Genomic DNA, 21459 nt, shown 5'->3' with positions numbered 1-21459 from the left:
CCCTTTCCCCCATGCTGTTTGGAAGAAGTGACTTCACTTCACGGTCATCCAGGGACTACGGTGGACATTCCCCCCTGCCTGCCCCCCCGTCCAAGGTGCCGGGTGTCAGGGGCACCCTGGGCACGGTGTTGGGGTCTCTGGCCAACGTGGTAGCTGCTGCTTCCAGAGACAGGTCCCCACAGGCCTTATCAGGATGGCGTGTGGTATCCGAAGCCTCCCGGGCCCACGGGCGTAAGATGGTTTCTCCCAGCTCTGTTGCCATGTCTGTGGAGGGTCAGCGGGGACCTGCTCCATGCGGGCAGCGCACAGGGGGCCGGGTGGAGGTTCTCCCAGCTGGTGATGCAGTCCCCCACACCCAGCCTCCGGGGGTGCTCTTGGGTGCTCAGTGCCAGCCGTGCAGTCCTGTAGCCTTGGAAGTGACATGAGTCATGTTTGTTTGTCCCACCAGAACCCGTCATGTCCCCATGGCTTGGCTTCAGGGGGGCAAGAATCTTCGTCTTTCACGTACTGGGAAGGAGGAGGAAACCGGGACCCAGTGGCTATTAGTAATGCCTGTATCACGGATGGGGGTTCTGTGGGCTGATCGTGACCGGCGGGAGGTCCCACGGGTGCCCTGCAGCTTCCTGTGGCTATTGTGACAAATTCCCACAGACTTGTGGCTTAAAACCACACACATGTATCCTCTTACGGTTCTGGAGATCACAAATCCAAAATGGGTCCCCTCGGCTAAAGCCAAGGTGTCGACAGAGCAGTGTTCTTCTGGAGGGCCCAGGCAGCTCGCCCGTCCCTGCTTCCACAGGCTGCCTGGGTCCCTTGGCTTGTGGTGGCACCGCTGGACCTGTGCTCCTGCCATCACATCTCTGCCTCTGTCCTTCCTGCCTCCGTCTGACAAGGACATCATGAGGACGTGGGGCCCATGGGATAACCCGGGATCGTCCCCCGTCTCAGGGGCCTTCGTGTAATCCCACCTGCAGGGGCCCATGTGCTGTAGCAGGTTCCATCTTCACAGGTTCTGGGGGTTCGGATGTGGACATCTTTGGGGGCCGTGGATCCACCGACCACGGTGGGCCAGCTCTAATCGGACAAGCCAAGTTCCTTCCCTCCCGCCACCGCCTCAACTCTGTCCCCCCCATTTCCGCCAGCCATTGTGCTGGGGCTGACGAGGTCCCTGCCCTCACAGAGTTTCCAGTCCATTCCAGAGGGGAGACTGACACCAACGGGAGTTTCCATGCGCAGGCAAATTTTACCAGGCGACTCAGCCTCCTCCTCTGCGGGGGTGCGGGCAGGAAGTGACTTGTTAGCTGTGGTCTGAGGAAGGAGGAGGGTGAGGGAAGTGAACTGGGAGCATAAAGATGGGTTCCTTGCACTTGGTCTCAGCACCCAGTTTCTGGAAGTCGCTCCTCATTTTTGTTCACCGTGGTTGCGCCTGCTCTCTTCTCAGACTCCTCTGCCCACTGCTTTTCTGGAAGGCGGGAGGGGTCGGCTCCCTCCCTGCCCTGGTCTCTGGCCCTGGAGCGGTCCAAGCCTCCAGGAGGCTGACCGGACTTAGCTGCAGGGATGTGGGAAATAGGACCCAGGACCATATTTGCAAAAGCAACAAAGTTGAAAGCCGGGTGGGCAGGCTGGGTTCAGCTGTTTGCACTGGGGGAAGCGCTGGCCTCAGAGATGCCTTCTTCCTCTTCCTCCGGCCAGAAAGGGAGATTGTTTAAGACTCCTCTGATGAGGAACATCTATTCCAAACAAGCCCTGTTGCCAGTCCGGTGCCAGCCTGGAACAGGGGAGGCGACTGTGCCAGCCCATGCCACCCCTTCACGGCCGTGGGTGAGGCTGCTCAGGCCAAGGGGAGAGGAGGACCTCAAGTGCAGCGTTCAGATAGAAGCTGGGCCACGCTCCGCCTGCTTCAAACACACCTCCCCTCTCAGTCCCGGAGATGCCATCGTGTCTTCTCGTTCCTGTGCCCGCACCCCTTGCCAAAAGCGGTGGGTAGCATGGTCGAGATTCCTCTTCGGAGTGGAAAAAAGAGAATGAGGCATGAGCTTCTGATTAGCAAAGATCAATTGCCTGCACAGGGGCCACCTCGGCTCCGTGTGCTGCAGCCTCCCTTGGTCCCCCTTTCTGTCGCATGCCCACAGTCCTCAGTGTTCCAGCACCTTCTGGGTGCCAGGCCCGCTGGACAAGTGTTTCCAGTGGGCCGTGAGCAGAAGGGTGGTTTCCGTGTCGGAACCAAATCCTTGGCAGGGAGGTGGAGGCCACACCAGCAGCACCAGCAGGTGTGACCCCCCCTTGCTTCCCGCTCGAGGCATTTGGAGCAACCACAGTGAGTAATTATTAAGTTAATTGCTTGTCTTCCTCACGGAGCTCAAAGGAGGGAGAGACCCTAGGACGTAATCGGTGCCCAGTAAGTGTACCTTGACTGGAACCTACCCTTGCTGTAAGAATTGAGTTTTACCTCTGAATTAACAAATTCCAGGTGTATAGTTTAACGTCAGAGAAAATACCCTTTTTCAGAAGGTATTTCTACCTATTATTCTGTACCTGAGCCCATTCAATGGAGGGGGAAGCTAAGGAGTAGGGGGAGGATTCAGGGAGGTCTCCTGCACCAGGCGGATGTATGGTAGACTAGCGACGATCACTGTGCTGTTTCACTACTTCCCACTGCTGTGCCCAGGGCAGACATCAGTAATCAATCACCACTCTTTCCTGTCGAGCCCCGATGCAGCTGCAGAGTCCTTCACAACACACTTCCAGGATGCCCCTTCCAGGCATTGGAGAGGTCTGCAAAATCCCAAATTGGCAAATATCTCCATGTAATCTAATTCATCTCATACCTTCTGTCCAGATTTCTGACTCAGGACAGGCGCTGTACTTCTCTCTCTCATTTTCTTCATTCACCAGCATCAGCAAGTGTCCTTCTTTCTGCAGCCACTTTACTGGTCGAGTAACCCTGGTCAGGCCACTTTATTCTTCCCTGGACCTTCGGTCCTTGTCTGTAGAATGGAAGTAATTGTAACCCCTGGCAAGACTCCATGAGACCCAGCCAAAGCAGAGCACGTTTAGCAGAGTGCCTGCGAGCACCTAGTGGGCACTCGAGAAATGATTGCAGTCTGAAAATACAGATTGGGCCCCTGGCCGCAGGTGGCACTGGGCTGGGAGCAGCCAGGGACGCCCAGCCCTTCGCAGAGGCGGGGGGCATTCCGCAGCCTCTGGCAAGCCCTCCTCAGCACACCTGCAACCGGGGGGCCACCCTCTCTTGCCCTGGTGCCTCACCCCTGCAGTCACAGCCCCAGGGGGACCCTCCCCCACCAAAGGGCCTCACCTCAGGTCCGTAGCATCCAGCGAAAAGCCAGAAGGAGAAGAAAGCCTGTCATTTCCCTTCTTGCAGAAATCCACAAGAAATATTTCCAATGTTGTCATAGTTATAATAAGCAGCAGGCATCATCCAGGGAGGGGAAACGTGATGGAGCAATGCGGGGAAAAAATACCCTCGGTTCCTTTTTCTCCAGAGTGGTCGCTGTGGCTCTGGAGAAATCAGGGTCCCCCTGGGCTTCAGGGGGCGGGGACATTTGTCTCCTTCCTGATTAAGCTCTAGGGCGCAGAACGACCCCCCCAGCGGGTGTACACGCAGACACAGTGACCCCGCAGACTTGCTCACATCACTGCCAGGCCTCCTCAGGGTGGGGGGTGGGGGGTAGGGGGCCGGGGGTCTCCAGGCAGATCTAAGCGTGACCCTGCAGGCCTGGGGTCACCTGAAGGGAAAGGGCCTGCCAGACAGGAAGTGGGTGGAGAGGACACCCAGCGGGGAGCAAGGCCCCGGGGCCTTCTGCAGCTCCTGCCACTGTTCTGCGCAGCTTGTCAGGTGTGTTACCTGGGCAGGTGTGTTTCTTCTTTCCTGCCCCCTGCTGGGAGCATGCAGCTTTTTCTCTCTTTGTCCCTGGGCTCAGATTCCTCGCAGCTTCTCCATAGCTCCAGGTGCTCCCATAGCCACGATCTCCTGCGAGGAGCCCAGCGGCCCTGGCAGGTGTATACCATACCTACCCCGCCTCCCCTGCTGAGACGGATGCTCAGAGCGCTGAAGCCACTGGCCCAAGGTCACAGGGCTTCCAAGCGACAGAGCTGGAGTGTGCCCCAGTCCTCCGATCCTGGGGCCGTGCAGCACGGCTGTGTTGCCTCCTTGGGACACACATTGGACCCTTGCCGGAGCTCTGCATGGATGAGTAAATAAAACTGGTGGTAGGGAAGAAGCTCAAAAAGTAAGAGACAAGAAACATGAAATCCGGGAGGTAGTTTTGATGTGGGTCAGTGTGGAAAGAGGGACCGCCTTCCTGTCCCTCCCCTCCAGCCCCTGAACAGCTGTCTTCCCCTGGCAGACCGTCTGCCCCAGGGGTCCAAGACCCCCTCCCCCATCCATCCTTGGCTGTGCACCCCTCGATGCCAGTATTGCCCCTGGGGCTGTTGTCAGTCATGATATGGGGGCCTGATTCTTGTCAAGCGATTGTTCTCCCTGGATCTTAGTTTCCTCATCTCTAAAATGGATCAGTAGTAATGCCTACCAGGCTGGGAGCCATGACGATAACAGCTAGGAGCTACACCTTGTCATGTAGTAAGTGCTTAATAAATAGGAACTTCTCTGTGGCTGTCGTTTATTTCTTTTACAACTTGAGTATAGTCCCTGCCAAATGGAATCACCATCTTCTCTGCCGTTAGCCTTTGTTTCCCTGAGAAGCACAGACCCAGGGATGAGCTGGAAATCGCGCTGATGGGCTCCCCTAATTCCTGATGCCTCTAGCTAGGAGAGGTGTCTTGTTGGGGTCAGAACTTGGCTTCCGGAGTCACACTGGCCACGTTGCCACCCCTGTGACTTTGGATGAGTCACATCTCTCGTCCAAGCCTCTGTTTCCGCTGCTGTAGAATGGGGAGTTATTATAGCATCAGTCTCGAGGTTTGTTTCAAAGTCTGAGCAAAACCTCGTCACATGCTTATTTAGCCCCGTGCCCAGCGCACTGGGGGTGCCCAGTGAGGGACTGTTTTTAGCAGGATGTTACTGCTATCTTGGTGGATGTTGTTGCTATTACTTCACGGTGTGTGTGTGCGTGTAAGTTGGGGAGGGAAGGGTTGCCCATCAGAGCTCTCCTCCGGGAAGGGAGCCATGCTTTTCCTGCCCTTGCTCCAAGAGCCCCCGTCTTGCCAGTGCCACCAGGCCGTGTCAGAAGTGCCTGAGGTCAGCGAGAGGGTCAGGAAAGTGTGGGTCCGGCCTAGTGCTGCCCATCGCCGGGGCACAGCCCTTTCAGGGAGGCAGGGACTGCCCGGGGGCTGCGAATTTCCTGGGGTGGTATCTCACTATGGCCCTGCCTTCTGATAACCTAGACCAGGGACCTTGAGAGCGAAGCTGGACCCCGCTGGGGCTGTGGAAGGGTGGGCGTGCGGTGGGGAGACAGGCATTGAGCTGGTTATTGCAAGGGGAATGCTCTAGAAGATGTCCGTGGCCTTGGCATGCGTCCACTTTTTGGCTATGATGAATAATGCTGTGAACATAGGTGTGCAGATAAGCACTCAGATCCCTGCCGCCGATTCTTTGGGGCATATACCTAGCAGGGGAGCTGCTGGGTCATGTGGTAATTCTGTGTTTAATTTTGGGGGAGCTACCACACTGTTTCTGCACAGTGGCCGCCTGCATTCTGCATCCCCCCCGCTCCGTGCATGAGGTTCTGGTCCCTCTGCACCCCCTCAAGCCCTAGTTCATTTTCTGTTCTGATAGTTGCCATCCCCAGGGGTGTGAAATGTCTTCTTGCGGTTTTGATTTGCATTCCTAGAGGTGGAAGGTGGATTAGCGCTTACCCTGGGGCAGGGGCTGGTGAGCGGGGAGAGTGTGCCACAGGGACCCAGTTTCAGTTGGGGAGGATGAGAAGGTTCCAGAGACGGATGGTGGTGGTGCTGGTGCAACATTGTGGGAACATTTCATGCTACTGCACTGTATGCTTAAAAATGGTTAAGAGCATAAATTTTATATTACGTATATTTTACCACAGTTTTTTTTTTTTTCCTAAAAGGAGGTGCCGCACTGGAGAAACCCAAGTTGACGGGCATTCTGTAGCACTCCCGCTCAGTGCTCCTCAAAACTGTCAAGATCTTCAAGGACAAAGAAAGGGAGACACTGTTCCCGAGTGGAGGGGGCCAGGGCGCTAAGGGGATGCATATGATGGGGGGTCCTGGCTGGGATCCTGGAACAGGAAAAGGGCAGTGGGGGGGACACAGTGAAGTCCAAGTGAAGGGTCACGGTCAGTGACTAAGTCATGTACCAGTGCTGGTCTCTCGATTGTGACCAGTGTCCATGTTCCTGAGGATGTTAGCATGAGGGGAACGGATGAGGGTAGAACAGGGGTCCCCAGAAATCCCTGTACTATCTCTGCAACTGTTTCGTAAACCTAAAACAATTTGAAAATAAAAAAGTTTAAAAGGAGAGGGATGAGTGCCTGGTCTGGGTGTGAGCGGTCAGGGAAGGCCCCCACCCCACCCCACCCCCCGCCGCCCCAGGAAGTTCCTTCTGAGTTAGGACTTTGATGGTGGGGTGAGGCCAGTCTTACATGGTGGGGGGTCCAGCCCACCTGCTAAGGGAAGTGCCCCTGCCCCCCCATAATCCCTAATCTACTTTCTGTACTGTGAACTTGACTACTTTAGGTACCTTGTGTACGTGAAGTCGTACAGAATTTGTATTTTTATGACCGGCTTATTTCACTTAGCATTGTGTGTATGTACCCCGTTTTCTTTACCCATTCATCTCTCTGTGGACACTTGGGCTGCTTCTACCTTTTGGTTATTATGAATAATGCTTATATGAACATAGATGTGCAAATCTCTCTTTGAGATCTTTCAGTTCTTTTGGGTATATACCCAGAAGTGGGCTGGCTGGATCATATGGTGGTTCTATTTTTAATTTTTCGAGGGATCTCCATACTGTTTCCTATAGCGGCTGCACTATTTTACATTCCCACCCGCTGCTGGCCGAGGCCGGGCACGCTTCTCAGCACTGTGCGGTGCCCAGGACAGCACCACGATGAAGGATCCGGCCCCACACGTCCGCAGGGCCACAGCGGAGAAACCCTGCGTGTGAGTGAGCGAGGTTGCAGGGGTGGGGGAGGGCCCATTCGGGCACGCTGCCATGAAAATTGAGACGAGCGTGTCCCAGAAGAAGAAGAACAATAACCACAGCAGCAGTTCGTATTTAGTGAGCGCTTCTCAGTATGCAGACAGCACCAGAAGTGCCCGTTCGGCGCTCTCTCAGTTAAACCCGCCCGAGCACGAGGCTGCTGAGAGCGTGTTGAAAGTGGGCCGCACACAGTAGGGCCTCAGGAACCCGAGCTCACCCTCCTTGCCCACTGCAGACTCGTGGCCTGCAGCCCCTGACTCCGCTCCCCTTCAGTGTCTGCTCGCCCCTATGCTTTGTCCTTGCGAAAGCAAGGCATGAACACTGGTGGTCAGGCCGGCAGACAAGACAGGCATACAAACAGCCGGCCCCTCCCAGCGGAACCTGTGTGGCCGTGGTTGTGAGGGACGGGGTGGGGTTACCCAGCAACCAGGCCCGCGGGTCCTGCCTACTTCCCTGCCGCCACCAGACTTCCTTCTGCGTGGAGTTTCCAGCTTCTTGGCACCAAGGGCGTGCTGGGCAGAGGAGAGGGTGTTACTGCTTTGTTGTTTTATATTCAAAGAGAACAGCAGGCCTGGCCCTGAATATGACCGACCGGGTTTGGGGAAAGAATGATGATGACAGGTTATTACTACAGTACCAACAGTGGTACTGTCTCCTGGGCCTACTGTCTCCTGGGCCTCTTGCTCATGATTCTTTTGTTCATCTTCTTTGAGGACCCGCTATATGCCTGGCCGGGGCTGTTCCAGGCACAGGAGATAAAGCAGTGAGCCTGATAGGCAAAGTCTTTTGTTTTCATGATCCCTACATTCTGGGAAGGAGAGGGAATAAATATGTGAACAAATACATAATATTTTAGGTAGCCATGGGCGTTCTGAAGAAACACGGTGGGGGAAGGTGACACACAGGGGACTCAGGATGTCATTTCCTGGAGTCAGGGGAAATATTGGAACAGAGCCTTGAACTAGAGGAGCCAGCCGTGAAAATATTTAGGGGAAGTGTGTGTGGGGGGGGGGGGGACCGCATGTGCAAAGGCCCTGTGGCAGGAGCGGGATTGGCAGATTTAAGCAACTGCAGGGAAGCCAGTGGGGTTGGAACAGAGTGAGTGAGGAGAATGGCAAGGGCTAAGGCCAGAGAGGGTGGAGCTGGGCAGGTCATGGAGGGTCTTACAGGCAGTTGCCAGGGCTTTGGGTTTTCTTCTGAGTGAGAAGGGAGTCACTGGAGGGTTCTGAGCAGAGGACAGGCACAATCTGACTCAGCTGCTAGATGGAGAATAGTCTAAAACTCTAATCCAGTAGTTGTTAGCCATGTTTGTGGCCATTTAAATTTAAGTTAATTGAAAAGAAATAAAGTTGAAAATTGAGTTCCTCAGTCGTGGTTGCCACATTTCAGGCCCTCACCAGTCCGTGCAGCTAGCGAACATTTCCAGCATCACGGAAAGTTCTCTTGGCAGTGCTGTCTGAGGGATGTGAGCGTGCGCACCGGGGCCCTGCCAGGGCTGCCAAAGCAGTCCAGGCAAGAGAGCAGGCTGATACTTGGTCCCTTGGCAGCAGTGGCAGTGGCCGTGACAGGTGGTGGGACTCGGCACTAACCTGGAAGGAAGGAGGACTTGCTCACGGGTTGGATGTGAAAGTGCACTGTGGGAAAGCCGGGAGCCTCTTGGTGACTGTTGGCTGGAGAGGCCACTGTGGGGTGAGGGTAATTATGGCTCACCTGATTGCGCACGTGATGTGCGCCAGGTACAGACCGAGTGCCATACGTGGGCCTCCTGGAATCCTCTTGCTGGCCCCATTTTCCAGAAGAGCCAGCTGGCTCCACAGAGGGGCGTGACCTGAAGGGCTCACCCTGCTCAGGGTTCAAGCACCAGGATTCAAACCCCGGTCTTCTCGACTCTGATGCTGTTCACAGGGAATGCCTCACTGGCACTTCTCTCATCCCAGAAGCCACCCACGAGATCCCAGACCCTCCTGCCCCCAAGCAGATTCATTAGGGACCGACCTGTAGTGTTGGCCATGCTGGGCAGTCGTCTGGCCGTGGGCCTCTTGGGCCAGGGCAGTGCTCACTGGGCTGGGGCCCGTGAGAGTGGGTCATGCAGCAAAGCAAGGCTGCCGTGATGTCTGCCCCTTACTTCCCAGCAATGCTCTCCCCCGTCGTGGGCAGACTACCCCAGCTGGGCTTCTGAGCACCCTGAGTGGCTCACTCATCTGTCCAGGGCTGATTCTGCTGGCACCAAAGGCTCCAAGTTCATATCTCACAACCATTCTATGTGGGAGGTGGGCATTTCTCCCATTTCCCCCACGTTTTCCAAATGTGGAAACAGGCTCAGAGAGGTACAATCACTCGCTCGAAGTCACACAGCCATGATGTAGTAGAGGTGGAATTTGAACTTAAGGCTCTCCGTTTCCAAAGTCCTTGCTCTTCACCGCTTGGATCCACTGCCTCAGGCTGAAGCATGGCGAGTAGGGACTCCTGTGGAGGGTTGTGCAGTTTCAATTTCAGACCTTGTCCCGCCCATGCGTTGAGCGGGCTGGAATCGCATGTGCCCTGGCAAGGCACTGACCCACCCAGAGGAAAGGGCATCTCGCTCTTTGCACAAAGACTCCCCCAGCTCACCAGGCCATGACCTGTATTGTCTAAGCGGGGGCTCATTTTCTAATTCCCATAGCCTGGCTGGCACCCGGGATGGCTGGCACTTAGGATGGTGGACCCAAAGAAATAGCGAGAACATAGCAAAGCCTGGAGGGCTGGCTGGGGAGGCATCTTGGCTCAGTGGTTACAAGCTTGTGTCTGGGAGCCCACAGTCCTGAGTTCAGACCCCAGCACTGCCTCTCTTGCCTTTGTGACTCAGGCAGCTCGTGAATTTCTACAAGCTGCAATCTCCTTTTTGTTGTTAAAATGGGAATGTTGGTAACAATAACGTCTTCCATCTGGTAGGGCAGCCCTTTTCTGTCCAAGATGTGGCCCATGGGCTGGCAGCATCAGCCTCACCTGCAAGTCTGTTAGAGATGCAGGCTCTCAGACCCTGCCCCCACCTCCTGCATGACAGCCTGGATGTTCACAAAGCACTCCACGCAGTCCATCCGCACCTTAAACACAGGAGACTCCGGCGTGGACGGAACGAGGTGATGCAGGCACCAGCGAGCACAAGCAATATGCTGCTCTTGGTAGGCACGTTCTGTCTCCTCATTAGCGGTGTCGTCTGGAGCCGCCGCCGGTCACGTACTCTGAACTCTTGTCACTTCAGCACTTCATGGTGCCGAGGTGAGGTGCCCTGGAAAACAGATCAATACCTAGAAAAGGTTCTGCCTTTGGCCCGGCTCCTGCTGCGAGTTGGTGCTATCTGGCCACTTATTGCTCCTTAAAGGGCCAGATTTCCACTGCAGACCACGACCTGGAGGCCCACAGGCCAGCCCCTGAGCCGGCCTTTCGCCCCTCTCCTTGCAGTTTTAGGACAGAGCGATGTATGGCCTGAAGGAGCCCCGGGCTGGGTGGGCTAAATAAATCTCTCGAGGGAGGAAAGAATGCAGCGCTCACACGGACAAGGGTGCTGGGCAGCCCAAGAGGGACTGCGCGCGAGTAAAGATGTGTTTGCACTGGGTCTTCGTCAGCCTTGCCCTCGGCACCCCCACTTAAGTTGCCGTCCTTGGGAGAACTTTCCTAAGATGTGTTCACGAAGACCTCCCGAGACTCCATTTAAGAGCGTGCGTGTGTATCTTTGTGTGTGCGTGTTATATATTTAATGCTTTCAGAGCAGAAGTAAAGCCACAGCACTGTTAGAGCGGAATGTCACCTCCATGTACTGTGGTTCTGAGCCCCTCCTGGCATCCCCCAGGGGCTGATGGGGGCCATGGGTGACGAAGATGAGAAGGAGCAAGCTCTCTGAAACCCGCCGCTCTGGAACTCGCGCGTATGCAGGCAGCGTGGGCATCTGTTCTAGGAGCGTGGTTCCCGGGTGTGGCGACAGTGGGTTGGGCTGCTCTGTGTTTTAAATAAGCAGAGCCAGGTAATGCTGGCTGATGCTGGTGGCCCTGCAGATCCACTTTTAGGAATTGGGTATTGGGGAAAGAATCAGCAAGTCGGGCCACGTAATAGGTACTCTATAAATATTTAATGAGCGGAGGCATATTATGTAGGCATGAATAAAACATGCAAGAGCTAATGGATGAATATACGCAGAGTGAGTTTACAAATGACAGTGTGCTGAAGGAGAGTGTCTGAGAAGCAGGGAGTGGTGTGTGCTGGGGTGCGTGGATGCAGGTTGGGGTTCGAGGACAGCAGGGCTGGAGCAGGGGCCTCCAGAGTGGGCTAAGTGAAGGGTAGTGCTCTGAATGTTCCAGGAGGGAGCTCGAGACATTTTCATCAAGCACAGGCTCAGTTCCGGAAGTGAGGCAGGAAGGGGACCGTTACCATGGAATCTCTAGAAAGTCCCTACTGGGACCAACGTCAGGGCAGCACCGTGAACTTTAACCCACAGTCTGGGTCCCATCTGGACATAGAGAGATAGCTTTGACTACGTGGCCGACCTTCCAAAGGGAAGTTTGTTCTTTTGGGTGTCATTGGGCTTAGAGGAGAGGAGCCTTTCTCCCTAGTCTCTACTGTGTAAACTGTGCATCCTCCAACACCCACTGAAATATGCTGCCTCCAGATAACCTTCCCAAGTCTAGGTGCAGATCACAGCAGCCCAACTCGGGGAGCTGTGGGAAGGCGATTGAAGAAGGGACTAGAAGCCCAGGGCCCCTTCATCTCCATTTTTGTCTGCAGTTCTGCAGCTCCACACTGGAAAGGAAGGAGACTCTGCTCTTTCTCACTCTTGTGTCCAGGTTCCCAAGAAAAGTACCCCATGTGGCCAGGCTTAGGGTACATGCCGACCTCTGGACCAGTCGCCGTGGCTGCCAGGCAGGGTTCTGGCGAATGTGCGCAGCGTCCTATGGTAACCATGGTGACCCCACCACCAGTAGGGTCAGGGACGTCCATGGGGGCGATCGGGAGCTTTCACAAGGGGAGGGAGTGACAGCGACAGTGGCTGTGCGGCCTGTACCCCCCCCCCAGGGCCAGCTCACTTGTCTCCTGGCCTCTGATTCATGCTCTCGGCCGGAAGGTAACGTTGGGCACACATGCATCCGCTGTTAGGTTTCTCTGCCTTGGGGACTGTGAGCTCCGACAGGACGTGTTGGCCTCGTCCGTCTTTGCCCAGCCCCGTGTTGGGCAGATGTCACACTCACCCCCTCCTCCGGGTTTCAAGACTGGAACCCGAGTCCCAGTGTCCCTCCCCAGACACTCTACAGTCAGCAGGAGGCTTCAGGAGAGAAACTGGAGAGGCGGAGAAATAGTCGGTCCTTTGAGGCTGAAATCGGGCAGTGGGAGACGTGGGGGACCGTTGACTGTCATTTGTTTAGACAAGCGAGGCTTCTGCCACTCTGTCTCGGGCACTCTGGGGGAGACAAAGGCGCTTCTGATGGGAGGCTGCCCTCTCCCCAAGAAGGAGGGCGCGCCGGGGCGGCTGGATGCGTTTGCTTCCAGATGAAATTATGTGCTTGGGGTTTGAGTGGACTTAGGCCTCATTCATGCATGTCTGTTTGCTCAGTCTGCCAGGCCCCCATACCTGGTCTCCCAGCCTCTTGGGGACAGATTGGGGCCTTGCTGTTCTTCCAGGGAGTTAAGGAGCATTATCCTCCCCTGTGCTCTCTTTCTCCAGTAGCTATCACTCAGGGCGCCCACCCCTGTGAGGCCGGGAGGAGGCGTGGGGCTGGAACCATGCATAGCTAGGTTTGAGTCCCAGCTCTGCTGCCCTTGAACTCTGTGACCCTGGGCATGTTACTTGACCTCTCTGTTTCCTCGTCTATACAGTGAGGCTCATATTGCTTGCCTACCAGATCTTGGCAAGGCTCTAATGCATTCATTCTAGCTTCTCCTAGGATCCAGCAATCCTAATCTCAGTTATATTCCCAAGAGAATTGAGTGCTCGCTCGCTCTCTCTCTCTCTCTCCCTCCCTCCACCAAAAGGCATGAACAAGGATGTTCAGAGCAGCCTTAGTAATTAGCCTAAAATTGGGAATGACCCCAATATCCATCAGTAGTAGAATGGATAAACAAATTGTAGCACAATCACCCAATGGAATACTATACAGCAGTGAACAATGACAAATACAGATGTTGTGTTGAGCAAAATAAGCCAGACACAGATGAGTACATACTGCATGGTTCCATTTATATGAAGTTCAAGGGCAGATAAAACTGGCCTGTCGTGACAGAGGTCACAAGAATGGTGACTTCTGGGGGACGCTGACCAGGAAGGGGCACAAGGGAGCCTTCTGGGTGCGAGGTGATGGTCCCATGAATGTGTTCATTCTTGAGTGTTCGTCAGACTTATGCATGCTGTCAGTGCATGGGACCGTATGGAGGTAACACCTTGGACCCTCCTGTCCGCCTCCCCCCCCACCCCCCACTCCAGAGGGAAGGATCCTGCAGCCATAACCCTTCTGTAGATGCTCAGTGGGAGAAATGCCAAGGTACACTCGCAGATCTTTGCTGCCTGGTGTGAGAACCCGCTGAGGAGGTGCCCACAGCAGCCATGGTGCTCTTGTGGGTTCTCGTTGTCCTCAAAGTGTGTCGTGCCTGGCCTGGGGGCACTGTTGCTGCAGGCCGGGACCCCTTCATCCTTGGGTGTGGCGTCCGCGGCAGGCATATTGGGGCCGCAAGAATACGATGGCCCTGGGAGCATTTACTTACCCTGAAGTCCTAGCCCTATGGTTGGAGGAGAGACAGACCAACTTGCCCTGGAGATCCGTTTGCTGCACCTCTGTGGGCCTCAGTTTCCACTTCTTGCAGCACGAGGCAGCTGAAGGGATGAGTGAAGATTGCCCAGGAGACAGCCTGTGTGATGTGCCAGCCCCTTGCCAAGATCGCCTGTCGCCCCCACACCACTTCGCCAGGGCCTAGCCCCTTCTCCGCACATCTGGTCACAAAGTGTGTTTCTTTTATTGACTCGTGGCTTCCCTGTCAGCTCCCTGAAGGCAGGGAGTTTGGTCTCTTGTTCACTGCTGTATCCACAGTCCTTGGCACATAGTAGGCACTTAATAAATAGTTGTTGATGGGGCGCCTGGGTGGCTCAGTTGGTTAAGCGACTGCCTTCGGCTCAGGTCATGATCCTGGAGTCCCGGGATCGAGTCCCACATCGGGCTCCCTGCTCGGCAGGGAGTCTGCGTCTCCCTCTGACCCTCCCCCTTCTCGTGCTCTCTCTCTCATTCTCTCTCTCAAATAAATAAATAAAATCTTCAAAATAAATAAATAAATAAATAGTTGTTGGCCTGGCACTGACTTGTTAGTGGCTGTTAGAAGGTCCTCCTCATATTTTCACGCCTGAGGCTTTCTTTGGGGTGGAATTGAGGCCAGAAAACTCGAATATCCTCACCCAGGGATGATGCTGGGAGCTGTATGCTGAGTTGTTTAGTGTCAGCTTCAACTTTTTTTTAAGGCTGGAAGTCACTGATAGAGGGAAGGCCCATTTTGCGGATGTGGAAACGGAGGCCCAGAGAGGTTCCAGGGACTTGCCTTCCAGGGCAGCTATGGTGGTGAAGGAGGGCAAGGGAACCTCTGTTGTTGCCCCTTGGCATTAACTGTGGACCATGGCACAATCCGTTTCCCTCTGACTTCCAGCTTGTTCTCCCCAGTGCTCTGGCCACATGCCTGCCCTCTGCCCACTGGAACTGGGGACATCAGAAGGGAGCTGTGTCCCCATCCTCAGGTGAGGGGCTGCTTGGTGAAAACCCTGTGGGCTGTGTGTCTCCCGGCTCAGCTTGGCTGGGGCCCAGGGCGAGGGCACCGTGCCTCGGGAGTGAGTCACTCTCTGTCCATGACAGGCAGGAGCTCCAGGGGCCAGGGGCGTGACCCCACAGAGTGCAGGCCCAGTGGGAGGAGGCCCAGGCACGGCCCCGGCTTGCAGGGGGAGACGGGAGGGGAGTGGAAACTTTGACATTAGTGGGGATCAACCTCACAGACCAACAAGAGCCCTGAACCTTGGCTCTTTCTGTTCGAGAAACCACAAAGGAAAGGAGACCTGGATTTGGCTGCATAGAAAAGTGACCCTCGAGCACGGAAAAACAGACCAATCAACCTTACCGTAAACCGATCTGAAAGGCAAATGATGAGTTGGGAAAATTCAGTGGCAGCGTACTTGACAAAGAGTTAAATCACCTTAATACGTAAAAGGTGCACATGAATCAGTAAGAAACGGACTGCCTCCGGGGGAAATGTGCAAAGCATAAAAGAAGTGAGTGGCCAATAACTCTGAGAAAATATCAGCCTCTCAGTGATCAGAGAGATGTTGTGCTAAAAAGAAACTATGATGCAATTTCTCGCCTAGAAAGCTGGCAAAGATTTAAATATGAGAATGCATTTTCCAAGGAACAGAGGGGCCTGCAGCACTTTGTGGGCCTCTCCCTGGCGGTTCTGTAACCTCCCCTCCCCCCCCCCACATTGGTTGCTCTTCGGGTGACCTTATCCTGTTACCTTGTGCCCTCACCTCGTGTCCACGGAGGTTAGTAGCCGCAGCTCATGAGCTTCCTGCTCGTGTCCTCACATCCTGCACACCCAGTGTGGGATGGCTTGGTGCCCCATTTTGCAGGTGAGAAACCCGAGGCTCAGAATGGTGAAGGGACTCAGTTGAGGTCTCCCGTTGGATGATGGGGCCAGAATGTGAATCCAGACATAACAAGGCCCTGAGGCCAGGCTCTCCTTTCTGCTTCGCTTCTGACCACCGTTTGGGCCCTGGCTGTCTCAGAGGGAGAGGTCGTTGACTGGGGCCCAGGCGGTCCCAGCCTCTCTGGTCTTCAGTTTGACTTTCCAGACGCCAAGGTCTGCAGGAGCTAATTAGACCGGATCTGCCCTGCCAAGGACGCCGGTGGGTTACAGAGGCCCATCCCTATCTGGGCCGGGTGCCGCTGGTGCTTTTGCTTGTTGGGGCAAATGATCCCGTAAGGATCTGAGCCCTCCGTGTGGGAGCATGGGTCTCTCCTGAGGCGCACACGCTCAGGGAGAGTGGTGTGGCCGGGGAGTGGAGAACATGGATGAGAATTCAGACGACCTGGATTTGAGTCAGGGGTGTGCTGGGTGCATCTGCTGTCTGGCGAGTGGTGAACTTTCTGGTGGGGGATGCCTTCAGCTGTACAGTGTTTACCAATTTCCACAGTGTAAATAGTGCCACTGTGGCCAGAGCAAGATCACCACGTGCACAGCAGGAACCCGCAAGAGCCACATCCATCACACACCGCCACCCCGTCCCACTGGCTGAGACTCAGTCTCCTCACCTGTGGGCATGATAACCTGCTTTACGGGGTTGCTGTGAGGACCGTGGGTGAATCCGTGTAGTGCTTGGGGTAGCACGTGGGTGTAGTAGGTGCTCTGTGTTTGTTAACATGTGCATGTAACTGTTCATTCCCTCAGTCCTTTAGTCCATCAGCATCTGTTGACTGAGGACCTCCTGTGCCCCAGGCTTGTGCTGGAATCTTCCTTTGGCCCCCACCTTCCTTGGAGAATCATTAGCGGGGAATCTGAGCCCCTTCTGCAGGTGGACTTGGCCCAACCCTCATTTGCTGTGATTTGAGCCAAGGGCAGCCGTGTTTTTCTCCTTGTTAGAAACTTCTGCTTGTGGAGCCACCCGACTTTGTGGCTGATGAGGGTCGAGAGGGCCACGGTCAGCACCCAGGCGTGTGACCGGCTGCATATGTTCTGCCTCCTGATCATCGCACCCCATGTTGTCAGTGCAGAGGACGTGACCTGGCCCTTCAGGTGTGACTGTTGTTGGGGCAGGTGCAGTGGGAGCCTGGGCTTGCGCCTGATTCGGCCAGTTCCCGGTGATGCCTTGTTCTGAGCCTCAATGTCCTCATCTGTAAAATGTTCGTTATTGAGGTTGGGGGTTGGTTTTGAAGTGGCCGAGGCTGAAAGGCCCTTTCCTGTGGCGTGTTTTCAGTGAGTGAAGCACACTGTTGCGTCAGGCCTGGGTTAGCCGGGCCCTGGGCAGGGGACTCTTGAGAGTCTCCAGGTCCAGCTGCTTCTTCCTTTAGGCTCCAGCAGGGCCTGGGGAGGGGAGGTAGGGAGAGATGAGGGAAGTGGTTTTCCATGGTGAAAACACCTGTTTGAAAAAGACATCTGCTCTCCGTTCCTGGAGGACCCTGGTTCCCAGTCCCCTTTCCGTGCCACCTTCAGGTCATTAGTACCCTTCCCCACCTCCCCCATGGCCACAGTAATCAGGACCACATTTCCTGAGCCCTGGCAGGTGCCGGGAGCCTTAGAGGTGTGCCTTCTGGTCCCTGTGACCCCCCTGCAGCATGGTTCCTGTAATTCTGTCTGGTGGGGGCCAAGCAGAGGTCGGATGCTGATGTCACTCACCTGCTCACAGTTTAGCAGCGTGATTCGCCTCCCTCCAGATGCTGAGCTCCCCACCCCCCACCAGGTAACAGCCTTGGAGCCATTTGGTTTGGTAAAGAGGTAGGAATGGTATTGGCCTTCCAACAGTGACTTCCTTCCAAGGAGCACAGTTTGGACAAGGGAGAGAAAGGAATAACCTGGCCGACATCCCTCGGCCAGCGGGTCGCGGTCAGCAGCTGCAGTGACAAGTCATGTCAGGGCATGCCCCTGGCGGTGATGTGAGGAGAAGGGTGCCGTACCTCTCGGGGCTTCTTCTCTCAAACCCACAGGCCTCATCTACTCCTGAGAAAAACATCAGTCCGGTCCCCTTTCAGGGACATTCCACAGAACACCTGACCAGCACTGCTCAAAACTGTCCAGGCCGTCGAGAATAAGGAAAGTCTAAGAAACTGTCGCAGCCCAGAGGAGCCTAAGGCGACAGGAGGACTAAATGTAGCAGGGTGTCCTGCATGGGATCCTGGAACTGAACAGAACGTGCAGTAAGAACTGTGGAAATCAGAAGCAAGTGTGAACTTCGGTTATAGTAATGCATGGCTATTATTTCCTTAGTTGTTAACAGACGCACCGCCCTAGCTAAAAAGGAGTGGCGGAGTATGGCACATGCGCAGACTCTGTGCTCTTGCCCATTTTTCTGTAAACCCGAAATTGTTCTGAAAAATGTATTGGAAAAAAAAAAAGGCGTTCCAGGGAGGTGTGGGCTCGCGTAGCTCCCTTCCTGGTGACCCCACAGGGCAGAGCTTAGTGCGCGCACAGCGTGGGCTGGTGTACGCCCCCCTCGTTGCCGCGGTTGGTCACGCCCTGGCCTGCCCCGTGAGTGGGCCTGGTGGCCCTGCTTCCCAAGCCAGGAGCCTCTCCCTTGACGCCCAGGAAGAATCCCAGCCTCTTGTTGCACTAGCAGACCTGCACTTCCATGCCCTCCCTCCCGGGTCTCCCCCACCCCAGCCCCCTCCACCTTCATCTTGCAGGGGGAAGGGTGTTGAGAAGAGCTCCACCACTAGACCCCTGGTGGACTCGCTCACCAGGAAGTCCTCAGCCCCGACCCTGGGCACCAGCCCAGGACACTTTGATGTAGTGTTCTGGCTGGTCCTCGGGCCAGTTCCCCTCCTTCTTTGCCCAGGGCTTTTTTTGCATGTTCTCAAGGCTTCGAAGACCTTGAGCTCACCATCTGAAGCGGCCATCTCTTTCCTGGATCTCCAGAATGGTGAACTCTGACAGCCACCTCGGACTCAACTTCCCATTTCTTTCCCATCAGATCAGCCTCCCGCTGGGCTGTGGGTCCACCCTGTAGCTGCTCAGAGCCGCACGCAGCCCCTCTGAGCGCTTTCTGTGGACAGGAGAACCCTGGGGAGGAGCCCTTGCATTCGTTCAGAGGCCAGACTCTGCGGGGTCCATCTTGGAAAGAGGCCCCCCTCCTCCCTTGCGAATTTCATGGGGTGTGGTGGGGGTGGGGAATGTTAGTTAAGGGAGTTCTTTTGTTCTTTCTTAGATGTATTCAGAGTTGTTTCTTGCTCATCTTCTTGGCCTCTCATACTGACAACAAAGAGGGGACAAGGAGCCAGTGTTCTTTGAGCCCTTACTGTGTGCAGGCACTTTTATGTCTTTGTTCTCCCCACGACAGCCCTGGGGAGGGGTCTTATTGCCCTTCTCTACAGAGCCGCTGAGGTGCCAGGAGCACGTGCTCAGGGGGCCAGGTCCCAGAGGTGGAGCTGGGATCTCAGACTCGACTCAGTCTGATTTCACAGCCAGGCTCCTTTCTCCATGGCCCTGGCTTGCCTGGTAGCCAGTGGCCCCACAGTCAGAGGGGCCCAAGGTCCCCAGGGATGGTTGGGAAATCGACCTGAGGCTTCTCATGGGAAGTGACATAGTCAAGGTCGGTGACCAGCTGGGACTTCCCTGTTCTAGCACCAAAAGGCCCTCTTTCTGGGAAACCCCTCAGTCCCAGGCCAACCAGCGTTCTGGTCACCATGCCCCCCATGTAGGTTTTGTGACATTTCAGGTGTTCCGTAGCCACTGTAGTTGGATGGCGGAGGTACAGAACCTTTCTATCATTACAGGAAGGTCAGCTGGACGGCGCTGGTCTGGAGGGTTGGCAACGGCCAGGGCTGCCCAGCCAAGAGCCCGGGGAGCCCAGCTGTCTTACTTCCCCATGCTTAGCGTCCCGCTGGAGGCTGCAAATCTGCCTTCATCTCTGGGTCTCCTTGCAACCCCGCAGCCCCTTTGTGCAGACAGCCAGCCGCCCCCTGGTGCCCCTCCCCACGCTGTACCGCTTGGCCCGGCCCAGGCTGCCCATCGCCTGGCCTGGACTCCCTTCCCAGCCCAGGGAGTCCTCCCTGCTGGCCAGCAGGGGGACGTGGAGGGGGTGCTGGGTTTGGCACCTGGCACTGTTGGTTCAGCTGGACTGGGACAGGCCCAATCCTGGCCTCGTGGTGTCCGTATAATCCGTCAGGAAAAGGTGATGGTTTGGCGAATACTGGGAAGCCGTCGGAGGCTTTCATACTGGACAAATTGGGAAACTGTCAGTCACTAAAAAAGTGGGGATGGGGGAGAGATAGTGGGAGGTCCTGTAAAAAAGAGGCTTTGATTTTGACCTGAAATAGCTTCTCAGCTTTGCTCATTTTCTCACCCTTCTGCGAGCAGGTTTGATGTGCCCGATGCTGTGCTCGGTGCTAGGGATGCATGGGTGATCTCTGGGGCTAAGTCACCATCCCTGGTCTCAGGGGTTCCCAGACACTGGGGAGAGACAGACACAGGAGTGAATAGTCGCATTTCAGCTCAGTTGGTGCTTAAAGCACTAAGACGGAGTATTAGAATGGACCCAGTGTAAGGTCATGTGGGCAAGGACTGTATTGGCCCCTGGGGGTCCCCAGGGATGCCTGCTTTCCTGTCAGCGTGACAGTGCTGCAGCCCCAGCCAGAGTGCTTGGAGCGGTGTGGGGGCGCTTAGGAGTTCTGAGTTCAAGTCCTGCCTGGCCCATCCTAGCCATGGGAGCTGCCCATGTGTGGGGAGGGGTCTCCCAGTCTCTCAAGGAGGGACGTGTTTCTGGCAAAGGGTCTGGCTCAAGGTCTGACCATTTTGATCCCTTAGCGAACACCTGAATAAATTTTGCAGGCTGGATAACCTCTAAAATGTTTTGAAGTAAGAACAAATGCTTCTAAATGCTTATTTTGTGCCTGGTGCTCTTCTCAGCACTCAGTGTATATTATCTCGCCCAGTCCCTGTGACACCCCTATGGGATAGGCGCTACCATCTTTCATCAGATCTGAGACCCCACTGCTTGTAAGATACCCCATTCTTTTATGTACCTCGGAGGGAGCAAAGAATGTAGCCAGAGCCTTACTACCCAACCAACTTTAAGGGAGGTTCAACTGTGTATCTTTGAGTTGATGAAATACGGTATTACTGTGTCAATTCCAGATGAGGAAATCAAGGACAAGGAGGTGTGTAACTTGCCCAGCACGCAGCTAGTGAGAAGCAGAGCCAGGATTCGAACACTCGTGGCCTCTTAGCAGAGCCTGGTGTCCTAACCGCTGCGTCGTGCTGTGCAATCGTGTGAACTAGCGTGTAACAGGGAGTCAGAACACAAGAGCTAGAGTTAGATTTGTGGATCCCACTCCCATGACTTACAAACTGTGTGGCTTTGAGATGTCCCAGCGTTTCTCAGCCTTAGTGTCTCAGGTGTAAATGGAAGTGTTATGACACAGGTTCAATTTGGTGAAGATCAAGAAGCACTTGGCCACATTGGAGGCTGTTCTCTACTGAGGCTGTGATCACCACCATTGCCACCACCATCCCCATCACCCCCATCACCCCCATTATCCCCATCACCACCATCACCTCCATCACCTCCATCACCATCATCACCATCACCATCATCACCACCATTGCCACTACCA

At 55.2% G+C, this 21459-nt stretch overlaps 1 protein-coding gene across 2 annotated transcripts in view; it reads left to right on the top strand.

Annotated features, from left to right (window-relative positions):
* Positions 1 to 21459, top strand: part of CMIP (c-Maf inducing protein) — a 229968-nt gene that overhangs the window by 91284 nt on the left and 117225 nt on the right. Inside the window, exon 1 of one of the 2 annotated variants that reach the window (XM_081807353.1) lies at positions 6898 to 7104. The exons of the other annotated variant lie outside the window; for it this stretch is intronic. Coding sequence (XP_081663479.1) covers positions 6913 to 7104 — 192 coding nt within the window. The 5' untranslated portion in view covers positions 6898 to 6912. Of the gene's footprint in view, positions 1 to 6897; positions 7105 to 21459 lie in introns of those variants that run through there. 2 annotated transcript variants of the gene reach the window in all.

This window comes from Leptonychotes weddellii, chromosome 16 (assembly GCF_054177405.1).
Source record: "Leptonychotes weddellii isolate Sample4059 chromosome 16, ASM5417740v2, whole genome shotgun sequence".
Classification (NCBI taxonomy): Eukaryota; Metazoa; Chordata; class Mammalia; order Carnivora; family Phocidae; genus Leptonychotes; species Leptonychotes weddellii.
This window is presented reverse-complemented; position numbering and strand designations above follow the sequence as displayed.